The 14,518-nt window shown below is 32.4% G+C and overlaps 1 protein-coding gene across 1 annotated transcript; it reads left to right on the top strand.

Moving 5' to 3' along the window:
• The first annotated feature begins 2,154 nt into the window (after nt 1-2,154).
• On the top strand, nt 2,155-10,409 carry LOC111415724 (tripartite motif-containing protein 2-like). Its single transcript, XM_023047542.2, has 2 exons — nt 2,155-2,351; nt 8,607-10,409. Exons 1-2 carry the CDS (start codon nt 2,224-2,226, stop codon nt 10,336-10,338), a joined length of 1,860 nt encoding a protein of 619 aa, XP_022903310.2. The 5' UTR covers nt 2,155-2,223; the 3' UTR covers nt 10,339-10,409.
• The last annotated feature ends 4,109 nt before the right edge of the window (nt 10,410-14,518 follow it).

Below are 14,518 nucleotides of genomic sequence, written 5' to 3'. Positions count from 1 at the left end.
CTTTAAAATGTTAAATATTAAATAAATTTGCGTTAAATTGCTTTCTATTTCATAACGATATCTCAATTAGTTTTTGAGATACGTCAACTTTAATTATCCTAACATTTACGTTTAAGATTATGCAAAGTTAAGTTCAAAAAGTCATAACTTTGAAATCTTAAGTTTCCAAGAAGTGATCTTTAAAATATTAAAAACCACATAAATTTGCTTTAAATTGCGTTGTATTTCATAACGATATCTCAATTAGTTTTTGAGATACACAACGATAAATTACTGTTACCCTATGACTAATGTTTATGGTTATGCAAGGTTGAATTAAAAAAAATATTACTCTGAAATCTGAAGATTTGAAAAAGCCTATGTAAATATGCTTTAAATTGCTGTTTATTTCATGATGATATCTCAATTCGTTCTTGAGATACGATTTTTTAAAGTTTATATTTCCTATCTACAACAATGAAACATGCAGAGTTGGATTTAAAAAATCATAACAACGACGTTTATGGAAAATAAGAAATTATTTATGGCACATTTAATCTTCATCAAATTTGCTTTAAAAAGTTCTTTATTTCATAATGATATCTCCTTTCATTCTTGAGATACAGGTTTTTAAAATTTATATTTCATATTTATTACAATCAAACATGCAGCGTTTGATTTAACAAATCATAAAAAAAGAAAATAAGAAATTATTTATGGTGCATTAAATCTTCATTAAATTTGTTTTAAAACGTCTTTTATTTTACCTTTAAATCTCCATTCCTACTTGAGATGCGATTCTTTGAATTCTTAAAATCTGAAACATATGTGACGTGTTAAGTTAGGTCTAAAAAGTCATAACAATGAAATTTATGGAATCATTTGTAGTACATTTAATCTTCATTAAATTTGCTTTAAAATGTTTTCTAAATCATCGTTATACCTCAATTCGTTCTTGAGATACGATGCTTTAAATTTCTTTTTTTTATATTTGCAATAATCAAATATATCAAGTTGGGTTTTAGAAATAATAACAACTATTTTTATGGAAATTAAGAAATTTTTTATGGCACTTTGAATCTGTGTTAAATTTGCTTTAAAATGCTGTTAATTTCGTTGTTCTATCTTAAGTGGTTTTTCAGATACGATATTTTAATTGATGGAAACTAATTAATAAAGCTATAAGCGTAATTGATGTAGCAGTTGTAATTTTTTGCAGTGTACACTTTCATAATGTTCAGAATTGTATATCCTTAGTATAAAGTCTGGTTCTAGCAATTAATACGTTGATTTTGCAAAGTCTATTTTATGAGGATTTAGAAAGGTTTCTTAGTTTATTTTTTATCTTATTTTACATCACAAATTTTTGCAATGTATACACTAATACTTTTGTTGAGGACTGTACAACAGACCTTCTCCTACCAAGATAGATTTGGCAAGCTGTACCTGTACTATTAGGAATTTTGAAATGTAACTACTCTTGTTGAAACTATATCTGATTCAAACTGATTTCAAACAGCTTTGAGCTTTTCTAGGTAACATTTCTATTAATTTTGAAGTGTAAATGTCATTTAATGAAAAAGTTGTCATTGTAAATTATAAAACTTTTCAGTGCGTAATCAAATTGTTACTTTTTATTAATTATTTATAAATTACATTTCTCAGAAATTTCTTGCGATAGGTTAAGTAAAACATTTGAGATGGATAATTAATGTAATTTGTTATGAAGACTTCAAAAAAAACTCATTAAAACATGGTTTAAATAATAAAAGTAGAGGAAGACATTTAAAGTGTTTTTTTTTCTTGTACTACTTTTTATAACTGTTACAAATTTATAGCTTGAGGCATGAGTTATGCACGAAGATCAACAAAAAAAAATTAACCCAAAATGATCTTTAGACACACACATATACTTGAAAGAATAAATTGTTGTTGATTGACATACAATGTTTAAAAAAAATTTACCGTTTTACAAATCCTTTCTAGACAGCAAAAATAACCATTTTAAATATTGTGATAAATCGATTCAATTACGATCTATTTTTCTTGTTAAAACGTTATTAAAAGATAAGATTCGGTAGATTTGTTAATAGAAAACTTATTAGACAACAAATAAACATCCTTTCATGATTAAAAAATGCGTATATATATATATACACTTCCAAAGATAACGTTGATATCGAGTTGATATAAAACGATAAAATCGATAAATCATTTTCCAAAAAACATTTCAAACCTGTCAAGATGAGTACAACGAGTACATCCTTTAGAAAAACAACGAATGCTGTTAAAAAAAGTGTCAGTTTTTTAAAGAATAACTTCGAAATGGCCGAATTAAGGGCTAACAGAAAAAATAATTTAGAACCTTTAAGGTAATTATATTATTATTATAAAATTAGGTTTAAAAATGTTGTTATTTTACTATATTTAAATGAATACAAATATTCGATATTGTTGATAGGCAATAAAAACAATTCTGATAAATATTAATAGTTTTGAAATGTTATGTATACAAAACAGGTAAATAAAAACTTGTGCATCTGATGACGCACGGCTAAACCCGAAACTTTCTAGTTCTAGGTCTAGTGTTAGTTATAGTTTTAATTGTTATTCATCGTTAGAGGCCATCAATAAAAATATGGAACACAGTGATATTTTCTGTTAACTAGCGCTACTTACCACTGTCATTAGAACTAACACTAGACCTAAAACTAGAAACATTCGGATTTAGCCGCACGTCTCTCAAGACGGCTAAACCCGAATGATTCTAGTTCTATGTCTTGTGTTAGTTCTAGTAATAGTACTAGTGTAAAATTAAAACTAACACTAGACCGAAAACTAGAAACATTCGGGTTTAGCCGCACGTCTCTCAAGACGGCTAAACCCGAATGATTCTAGTTCTAGGTCTTGTGTTAGTTCTAGTAACAGTGCTGGTGCTACACTAGAACGAACACTAGACCGAAAACTAGAAACATTCGGATTTAGCCACGTCTCTCAAGACGGCTAACCCCGAATGTTTCTATTTCTTGGTCTAGTGTTAGTTCTAGTGATAGTGCTACTGTAAAACTAGAACTAACATTAGACCTAGAATTAGAAACATTCGGGTTTAGCCGCACGTCTCTCAAGACGGCTAAACCGGAATGATTCTAGTTCTAGGTCTAGTTTTAGTTCAATAAAAATATGGAACACAGTGATATTTTCTGTTAACTAGCGCTACTTACCACTGTCACTAGAACTAACACTAGACCTAGAACTAGAATCATTCGGGTTTAGCCGCACGTCTCTCAAGACGGCTAAACCCGAATGTTTCTAGTTCTAGGTCTAGTGTTAGTTCTAATGCTAATGTTAGTTTTAGTTGTTATTCCGCCTTAGATTCTTGTATATTACTAGAACTAACACTAGACCTAGAAAGGGTTCCTATAGTGGATACATGCTATGTAGGTAGATTTGCAGTCTGGTATGCAACTTCAAAATTAATATAAATATAAAAATGTACAGTTACACTAAAATAAAATGAGATTGAATTAAGATTGAGAATTCACGGATAAGTGTCAACTTGACACTTATCCGTTAAAAAAAGACAATTAAAACATCAAATTGGACATTTATCCTGATAATTAACATTCAAGGACATTAAGTTGAGACCTTCTTTAATAGTCAGTTAATAAATCTTTTTTTATTGAAGGAACAACAGCTGATATCAAATTTAATAATAATACAGCTTGGTAAATCTCTCTATCTTGGCCGGTGAAGGTGAAATGTGCCATTGCAAAAGATGAGCAGTACCCACGTAGCTCTTTTTTCTGTTCATACAATACTCAATAAAAGTATTGCCAAGTGTAAATATTGCCAAATGTTTAAGATAAAAATAAAGTAAGTCTAAATTGTCATAAAGTAGACTTTGCAAAATCCACAATCCTCGTAACTCCGTATAAAACTAAAAACGACATATTAATTGCTGGAACTAGACTTTTTACTAAGTGTCTACTTTTACTAACTGTCTTGCTAAGCTCTAAACGTTACTTAGTGGTAACATTAGAAGAGATCAAAATAAGTCTACATTACCAAAGTGTAGTCTGCAAAAAATTATCAATTAAACGAGTTGTTGATAGTGGAGGAACTGACAAATTGATAGAATCCGCGCTTATAGATTTATTTATTAATTTCAAAGCATTAAAATAGCGTATCTCGAGAACCACTTGACATGAAACGACGAAATTAATAATTTAATTAATTAATAATTTGCATTTTAAAGTAAATTTAATACAAATTCACATAGCCATAAAAAATTTCTTAATCTCCATAAAGATAATTGTTATTATTTTTAAGACCCATCTTGGCATACTTGATTATTGTAGATTTTAAAAAGAGAAATATAAAACATCGTATCTCAAGTACAGATTGAGTAATAACGATGATTGACAAAACATTTTAAAACCAATTTAATGATGATTAAATGTACAAATGATTTTCTGCGTATAAACTCTGCATATTTGATTGTAATAAATATGAAATATAAATTTAAAAAAATTTTATCTCAAAAACTGACATATCGTTATGAAATAAAACAGCAATTTAAAGCAAATTTATTTAGTATTTAATATTTTAAAGATAATTTCTTGGAAACTTGAGATTTCAAAGTTATGACTTTTTGAACGCAACCTTGCATAATCTTAATCATAAGTGTTAGTGCAATTTATATTATATAAGCATTTTATTGTTTTTTTGATATTTAAAATTTTCCCCTTAATACATTCTAATATATCTTATAAATATATTATTTTCACCCTCTACCCTCTTCCTCCATTTCCATACCCTCGGCTCCTCGGCCCAATCATCCCCTCATCCATCCCTTTGTCTCCTCACCCCCACAACCATTCTCATCCATCGTTTCCCCTCTCCCCCCTCTCCTAAGATCTGACCTCGGTCCAACTCCTCCTCCCTCAACTCATTGCACCCATTCAGCATATGTTCCAACGTTTCCCATTCCTCCCTGCATAGCCTACACCACCTCTCCTCATCGGCCATCCAGTATCTATTAGCTCTCTCCTCGTTTCCACAACGGAACCTAGCCACCAACTTCTTCCCTTCCTCATCTCCTTCCAATAACAAGTATCTAGGCAGCCCCTCCGTAATTATGTCCCTGTACCTTTCGTTATACCTTCCCTCTTTTATTTGTGTCCTTCTTTCCTGTCTCTGCACATCTCGGTCCCTATCTCTCAACTCCCTCCACATCTCCCTACCCACCCTTCGTCTACTATTTATCTCAGTTACCGAGTAGCCCGCTCGTCTATAATAGTTGTCTCTGTCTCCTTTCCCATATCTGATCTTTCTCTCTCTAATTTCCCTCCAACACTCCCCCAAGATCCCGCAGTTTGGCCTCCCTTCTATTCTTTCTTCATATTTCACTGCCCTCCTGCCCGCCTCCACTCTGACCTTATCCACCTTTACCTCTTCCCTCACTATATACCCCGGTGTTTCTCTCGCCACCCCAAGCACCCATCTCCAGTATCTAGCTTGCATGTCCTCCAGCATTGCCTGCTCTCTCCATCCCCATACCTCTGCCCCATACATCATCACACTGCTAACCAGACCTTCAAACATAATCTTCCTCGCTGCCACATTCTTTCCAAAGACTCTCTTCCCCCAACCCCATACTTGTCCCATCACCTTATTCGCCTTTTTTGCCATAGCTATCACATGCGACCCCTTCCTGTTGTCCTCCCTGAACACATACCCCAAGTAAGTATACTCCCTAACCTCCTCGATCTCTTTTTCCTCCCATCTCCAGTTTTCTGTTCTTTTTCTTCCACCCTTACAAAACTTCATCATCCTTGTCTTCCCCACATTCACTTCCAGCCCCTTCCCCGTAAAATATCTCTCCAATGTCTTTATCATATCTTTCATCTCCGCCGCTTCTCTCGCCATGACCACGATGTCATCCGCGTATGCTAACATATGCACCTTTCTACCTCCCACCACCAACTCTCCCATTTGCCCCTTCCCCAATCTATCCTCCAGGTCCGCCGTATACAGTGCAAACAGACTTGGGCTCAGCGGACATCCCTGCCTCAGTCCCTTCGTCGTCCAGAACACGTTGCTAAGCTTATCTCCCACTTTTATCCTAGCCATAGTCTCCATGTATATTTCCTTCACTCTCGCAATTAGGTGTTCCGTGATCCGCCTTCAAATCTATAAACAGGGCGTACAATTTCCCTCCCTTCTTATCCAGCTCTCTATCTGCCAGATGCTTAAATAAAAACCAATTTAAAGCAAATCTATTTAGTATTCAATATTTTGAAGAACATATCTAGGAATCTTCAAATTTCGGAGTTACGATTTTTTGAATCCAACCTTGCATAACCTTAAATATAAATGTTAGGATAATTAATCTTTACGTATCTCAAAACCCAATTGAGATATCGTTATGAAATAAAAAGCAATTTAGAATACATTTATTTAGTATTTAATATTTTGAAAATCGTTTCTTGGAATCTTCAACCTTCGAAGTTATGATATTTTGAACCCAACCTTGCATAATCTTAAACATAAATGTTAGTCCAATTTATGTTGACATATCTCAAAAGCTAATTGAGATATCGTTATGAAATAAAAACCAATTTAAAGCAAATCTATTTAGTATTTAATATTTTGAAGATCATATCTAGGAATCTTCAAATTACGTAGTTACGATTTTTTGAATCCAACCTTGCATAACCTTAAATATAAATGTTAGGATAATTAATCTTTACGTATCTCAAAACCCAATTGAGATATCGTTATGAAATAAAAAGCAATTTAGAGTACATTTATTTAGTATTTAATATTTTGAAAAGCCTTTCTTGGAATCTTCAACCTTCGGATTTATGATATTTTGAACCCAACCTTGCATAATCTTAAACATAAATGTTAGTCCAATTATATTGACGTATCTCAAAAACCAATTGAGATATCGTTATGAAATAGAAAGCATTTTAAAGCAAATATCTTTAGCATTTAATACTTTGAAGATCATTTCTGGAAATCTTCAAACTTCGGAGTTATGATTTTTTGAACCCAACCTTGTATAATCTTAAACATAAATATTAGGGTAATTAGTCTTTACGTATCTCAAAAACTAATTGAGATATCGTTACGAAATAAAAAGCAATTTAAAGCAAATCTATTTAGTATTTAATATTTTGAAGATCATATCTAGGAATCTTCAAATTTCGGAGTTACGATTTTTTGAATCCAACCTTGCATAACCTTAAATATAAATGTTAGGATAATTAATCTTTACGTATCTCAAAACCTAATTGAGATATCGTTATGAAATAAAAAGCAATTTAGAGTACATTTATTTAGTATTTAATATTTTGAAAATCGTTTCTTGGAATCTTCAACCTTCGAAGTTATGATATTTTGAACCCACCCTTGCATAATCTTAAACATAAATGTTAGTCCAATTTATATTGACGTATCTCAAAAACGAATTGAGATATCGTTATGAAATAAAAAGCAATTTAAAGCAAATATCTTTAACATTTAATACTTTAAAGATCATTTTTTGGAATCTTCAGATTTCAAAGTTATGACTTTTTGATCGCAACCTTGTATGATCTTAAACATAAATATTAGGGTAATTAATCTTTACGTATCTCAAAAACTAATTGAGATATCGTTATGAAATAAAAAGCACTTTAAAGCAAATTTATTTAGTATTTAATATTTTGAAGATCATTTCTGGAAATCTTCAAACTTCGGAGTTATGATTTTTTGAACCCAACTTTGCATAATCTTAAACATCAATGCTACGATAATTAATCTTTACGTATCTCAAATGTTAATTGAGATATCGTTATGAAATAAACAGTAATTTAAAGCAAATTTATTTATTATTTAATATTTTCAAATACGTTACTTGGAATCGTCAAATTACAGAGTTATGACTTTTTGAGTAACAACCTTGCATAACCTTAAACATAAATATGATTAATATTCATTACAAAATTGAATTTAAATTTGATTTAAACACATACATTTTTGTACTGGTTTTATTGTTAATACAAATCTGCTTTACGTGTTTCGACCTTATCATCTTCAGAAGCACTACAATTAATGGCAATAAGATTTTGTTATAAAATTACTATGTACTAAAGTTGGTGTTCAAAACTTCATATACATCGTAAATTTTTGGCAAATCAAATACAAATTGCTAATGTAAAACACAAAGTAAATGTAAAGCTTTAGTTTAAAAATGTAAAAATTATAATTTAACACATTAAAATAAAATAAATTACAATTACGACGTTACAATGAAAAGATACAAAATAAAATGCAAGAAATAACCACTTTTAGTTTGTTTAGAGACCACAATAACAAATAACCAATGAGCATGTTAAAATTTGAAAAAAATAAGGCCCACAAAATTAATCATCAAATTAACTATTTTATTAAATTTATTTAATTCATTTTTTTTTAATAACATAATTGAATTATTAGATTGTATTTAACAAATTAATTTAATTAATTCCGTACAAAAAGTAATTAAATTAATTGAAAAGTAAAAAAAAATAAGATAACCTTATCTAAACAATAAAAATAAGTGTTAAAAATGTTATTTTTATCAAAGATTTTTTTTCTAGGCCTCAATCAACGAAAGCTTTAGAAGATTTAGTTCAATGTCCAATATGTTTAGAAACGTACCAATCGCCTAAAATGTTACCGTGCCAACATACATTTTGCTTATCATGTTTACAACATCACGTTGTGGGAGTTGAAAGTCAATCGAAAGAGGTTGTTCTAAAATGCCCCTCTTGTAAATTTGAATTAACTGTAGACGGTTATGATGGCATCGAAAAATTACCAGAAAATTTTTATATAAATTCCTTATTAAAAGTTCTTGAAAGTTCCGTTGAACCACAAACTCCTTATGCTGGAAAACCCGATATACGATGCGTTAAATGCGAAACGATTTCGGATTTTGATGGAACGAAATGTCAGCATTGTAAACAAATTTTTTGCAAAGTTTGTTGGAGTAAACATATGAATGAACTGGAGGAAAATTTAAAAGATATGTTGAAACAATTAGAAGACGGCGAAATTCGTATGAATTATAAAATGGAGGAAATGACACGTAGAAATGATCAATTAGTTGTGACCGTTAAAGAACACGCAGAAAATAAAGTTTTAGAAATAAAGAAAAAAGAAGTTAAGGCGTTGGAACAAATCGAAAAGCTTCGTGTCGAAGAAACCGAAGCTTCTTCGATAACTTTTACCAAACTACAAGACCTAAAAGCAAAATTAAAAAGTGTCAATTTTAAAGTTTTAGATGAAAATCAACAAGTTTCACTTTTTATGTCTTTACATCGCAACATTTCTACAGCTTTGGAAGAAGTTTCTCAATGGGGTGAATGCAGAACTGTTTTTGATCCGGAAACGTTTCGCCTTGAAGAAGACAACGAAGGACTTAACCCGGAAGTTGATGACTCAATACTTAACTTAAAAATAAATCCAGATCCGTTTGAAAGTATTGAATCTTTAACGAAACATTATAAAGCAAGATCATTTCATCCTAAAGTGTACACAAATAAATTTCCGAGACTTACAGGAGTTTCAATTTCTCCGTGGTCTCATCATTATTACATTGCGGCACCTGATAGTAAATCAATTGTTATAATGAACAGACAAAAAAATAAATTAATCGGAAGATTAACATCACCGGATATATTATGTCCTAGAGCGATCACATTCAGTAAACAAAAAAAAGAAATTTATGTTAGCGATAAATGGAAACATTGCGTACATATTTTTTCTAGTAATGGCGAATATGTGCGTAATATTTGTACGAAAGGTACTGGAAGTGGTAGATTAACATCGCCGGAAGGGATTGCGATTACAGAAGATGATGAATTGCTTGTTTGCGATACAGGAAACGATAGGGTTGTTATGATGGATGATAAGGGAAAGGAAATCAGATCGATCGGATGGAATGAGAAAAGAACAATCTTAAATATGCCCACTTCAGTCGCAATTACTCACGATAATAAGATTGTTGTTGCCGATAATGGAAATCATAGAATTAAGGTTTTTAATTTTAACGGAGACTTATTATTAGAATTTGGTTCTTTAGGCAGAGAAAAGCGTCAATTTCGATCTGCTGAAGTTGTAGCTGTTGATTCGCTTGGTTTTATTTGGGTTGGCGATGCAGGAAATGGCCGGATACAAATTTTTGATTCCAATGGAAACTTAGTACGTATTTTTGGCGGTCTTGGTGAAGGGCAAGGAAAATTTAAATGGATTTCCGGTTTAGCAATTACTTCTCAATTAGAAGTCATCGTTACCGATCATAAAAACAGAAGTTTACAAATATTTTAGAAATTAATTTCTTAACCTCTTTTTAATTAATTAGGTGTAATTTTAATAAAAAGGAAAACTTGAAAAACAAAGAGTGTTTTACTCGGTTTGTGTGTGTGTTCGGATTTATTTAATAGAGAAAGCGAGCTCGGCATAATTGCGTCAAGCTAAAACAGCATTCGAAACGGTATCATCGTATATGTAAGTGTGTAGAAAATGTTTTAATAAAAGAATCGTCGCGCGCGTTAGAACCGGAATTCGGTGCGTATTTCTACGTGGTTTGGGTGTGAATTTTATTTTGTTTCGAAAGTACTTATTTGGCACGGTTAAAAAATTAGCAATTTAGCAAAACCGGACTTTTAGACAAACAATGTACTACGTGCTGGTAAGATATTTTATTTTGAAATACAATTTTAATTTTAAAACATCGTTTTTTTTATTAAATAAATGAAAATAAAAGATCCTCTTAATTCAATATAAGCTGTTGTTACCTACACCCACCATCATTAGTATTGAGGGGACCAGCTCCTCTCGTCACCGCGACCAATAGGATCTATTGTAGGTAATTTAAGCCTTCCAACAGTTTAGAGCAAATGTACAGTGTGTTAATTAATTATCGTACGCGACGTCATCATTGCAAGTATGCAACCAATATCACAGTATTTCTTTGCAATACGCTATTTGCGTATGATGCGTATTGCACTGTGATATTGGTTGCATACTCGCAATGATGACCTCGGGTACGATAATTAATTAACACAACACTATAGGCACAGAATAACCAAAAGTGGCAGTATCCCGCCAAATCTGACGCCATATTATAGCGAGTTACCAAGGTATGTTGCTCTTGGTGGTAAAGATTTGGCGAGATACCGCTAGTGTCACTCCTGGTTCACGTCTCTTAAGACGGCTAAACCCAAATGATTCTACTTCTACTATATGATCTAATATACGTACTTTTCTAATACGTATATTTAACCTTTCAACTATTTCAATAAAAATATACAAGCTTAATAACAATTAAAACTAGAATTAATACTAGACTTAGAGCTAGAAACATTTGAGTTTAGCCATCTTGAGAGATGTGCGGCTAAATGCGAATGTTTATAGTTCTAGGTCTAACATTGCATAACAATTAAAACTAGAGCTAACACTGAAGACGCACCGTTAAACCCGAAACTTTCTAGTTCTAGGTTTAGTGTTAGTTCTAGTTTTACACTAACACTGTTACCATGTAGAATTAACACTATACCTAGAACTAGAATCATTTGGGTTTAGCCACACGCCTCTAAAGACGGCTAAACCCGAATGATTCTAGTTCTAGGTATAGTGTTAATTCTAGTTTTACACTTGCACTGTCACTAGAACTAACATTAGACCTAGAACTAGAAACATTTGGGTTTAGCCGCACGTCTCTAAAGACGGCTGAACCCGAATGAGTCTGGTTCTAGGTATAGTGTTAGTTCTAGTTTTACACTTGTACTGTCACTAGAACTAACATTAGACCTGGAACTAGAAACATTTGGGTTTAGCCGTACGTCTCTTAAGACGGCTAAACCCGAATGATTCTAGTTCTAGGTCTAGCACTGCATAACAATTAAAACTAGAACTGTTACTATATAGAATTTACACTATATCTAGAACTAGAATCATTTGGGTTTAGCCGCACGTCTCTAAAGACGGCTGAACCCGAATGATTCTAGTTCTAAGTATAGTGTTAGTTCTAGTTTTATAGTAGTACACTATCGCTAAAAGTAACATTATACCTAGAACTAGAATCATATGAGTTTAGCCACCCGTCTTTAAAGACGGCTAAACCTGAATGATTCTAGTTCTAGGTATAGTGTTAGTTCTAGTTTTACACTTGCACTGTCACTAGAACTAACATTAGACCTAGAACTAGAAACATTTGGGTTTAGCCGCACGTCTCCAAAGACGGCTGAACCCGAATGATTCTAGTTCTAAGTATAGTGTTAGTTCTAGTTTTACAGTAGTACTATCACTAAAAGTAACATTATACCTAGAACTAGAATCATATGGGGTTAGCCACCCGTCTTTAAAGACGGCTAAACCTGAATGATTCTAGTTCTAGGTATAGTGTTAGTTCTAGTTTTACACTTGCACTGTCACTAGAACTAACATTAGACCTGGAACTAGAAACATTTGGGTTTAGCCGTACGTCTCTTAAGACGGCTAAACCCGAATGATTCTAGTTCTAGGTCTAGCACTGCATAACAATTAAAACTAGAACTGTTACTATGTAGAATTTACAGTATATCTAGAACTAGAATCATTTGGGTTTAGCCGCACGTCTCTAAAGACGGCTAAACCCGAATGATTCTAGTTCTAAGTATAGTGTTAGTTCTAGTTTTATAGTAGTACTATCACTAAAAGTAACATTATACCTAGAACTAGAATTATATGAGTTTAGCCACCCGTCTTTAAAGACGGCTAAACCTGAATGATTTTAGTACTAGGTATAGTGTTAGTTCTAGTTTTACACTTGCACTGTCACTAGAACTAACATTAGACCTGGAACTAGAAACATTTGGGTTTAGCCGTACGTCTCTTAAGACGGCTAAACCCGAATGATTCTAGTTCTAGGTCTAGCACTGCATAACAATTAAAACTAGAACTGTTACTATATAGAATTTACACTATATCTAGAACTAGAATCATTTGGGTTTAGCCGCACGTCTCTAAAGACGGCTAAACCCGAATGATTCTAGTTCTAAGTATAGTGTTAGTTCTAGTTTTATAGTAGTACTATTACTAAAAGTAACATTATACCTAGAACTAGAATTATATGAGTTTAGCCACCCATCTTTAAAGACGGCTGAACCCGAATGATTCTTGTTCTAAGTATAGTGTTAGTTCTAGTTTTACACTAACACTGTTACTATGTAGAATTAATACTATACCTAGAACTAGAATCATTTGGGTTTAGCCGCACGTCTCTAAAGACGGCTAAACCCGAATGATTCTAGTTCTAAGTATAGTGTTAGTTCTAGTTTTATAGTAGTACTATTACTAAAAGTAACATTATACCTAGAACTAGAATTATATGAGTTTAGCCACCCATCTTTAAAGACGGCTGAACCCGAATGATTCTTGTTCTAAGTATAGTGTTAGTTCTAGTTTTACACTAACACTGTTACTATGTAGAATTAATACTATACCTAGAACTAGAATCATTTGGGTTTAGCCGCACGTCTCTAAAGACGGCTAAACCTGAATGATTCTAGTTCTAGGTATAGTGTTAGTTCTAGTTTTACACTTGCACTGTCACTAGAACTAACATTAGACCTGGAACTAGAAACATTTGAGTTTAGCCGTACGTCTCTTAAGACGGCTAAACCCGAATGATTCTAGTTCTAGGTCTAACACTGCATAACAATTAAAACTAGAACTGTTACTATATAGAATTTACACTATATCTAGAACTAGAATCATTTGGGTTTAGCCGCACGTCTCTAAAGACGGCTAAACCCGAATAATTCTAGTTCTAAGTATAGTGTTAGTTCTAGTTTTACACTAGTACTATCACTAAAAGTATAGTCTCCGGTTTTTCTGATGGTTTTTATGACTTAATTGCAGTCATATAACGAACAAAGAGAGGGTTGTGAACAGGTAGTTGACGAACCCCTATCTCCGGCGTGAGTTGTTCAGGTCCGCATTAACGGAAATTACAAAAACATAATATTTAAAAACAATATTAACATAATTTGTGAGGAATATAATAAAATTTCATCGGAATTGTGGTCGCAATGCATAAAACACGTGAAAGATGTCGAAGATTCGTATGTGTCGGTACATATACAGCGTTTTATTATTAGTGTTGATGATTCTTCTGATAACGACAGCTTAGAATGCGCGGAAAGTGACAACTGTTATGACACTGATGAAGAATGTTGAATTAACGACAATCGCCGGTTAGAAATGTTAAATAATTCATATTGAAATAAAATAAAAAAAGAAGTGCGTCCCTGGACCTAATTCGCTAGGAGGGCGTGTCATAAATCACGATCAGGTACTTTTTCGGGGTGATAATTACTGCTGCTTCTATTTCTGAGGGTCATAAAAACCACCAGAAAAATCGGAAACTATAACACTATACCTAGAACTAGAATCGCACGTCTCTAAAGACTTTATACATAATAACCTTATACAGTATGTTTACTCAAGGGACCTTGATTCTGTG

The sequence above is a fragment of the Onthophagus taurus genome, chromosome 7 (assembly GCF_036711975.1).
Source record: "Onthophagus taurus isolate NC chromosome 7, IU_Otau_3.0, whole genome shotgun sequence".
Classification (NCBI taxonomy): Eukaryota; Metazoa; Arthropoda; class Insecta; order Coleoptera; family Scarabaeidae; genus Onthophagus; species Onthophagus taurus.
This window is presented reverse-complemented; position numbering and strand designations above follow the sequence as displayed.

Excerpts from the sequence above, each read along its gene's own strand:
- LOC111415724 (XM_023047542.2), top strand. The coding sequence starts at position 2,224 with ATGAGTACAACGAGTACATCCTTTAGAAAAACAACGAATGCTGTTAAA. Across the intron at positions 2,352-8,606 it reads AATAATTTAGAACCTTTAAG|GCCTCAATCAACGAAAGCTT; the intron begins GTAATTATATTA and ends TTTTTTTTCTAG.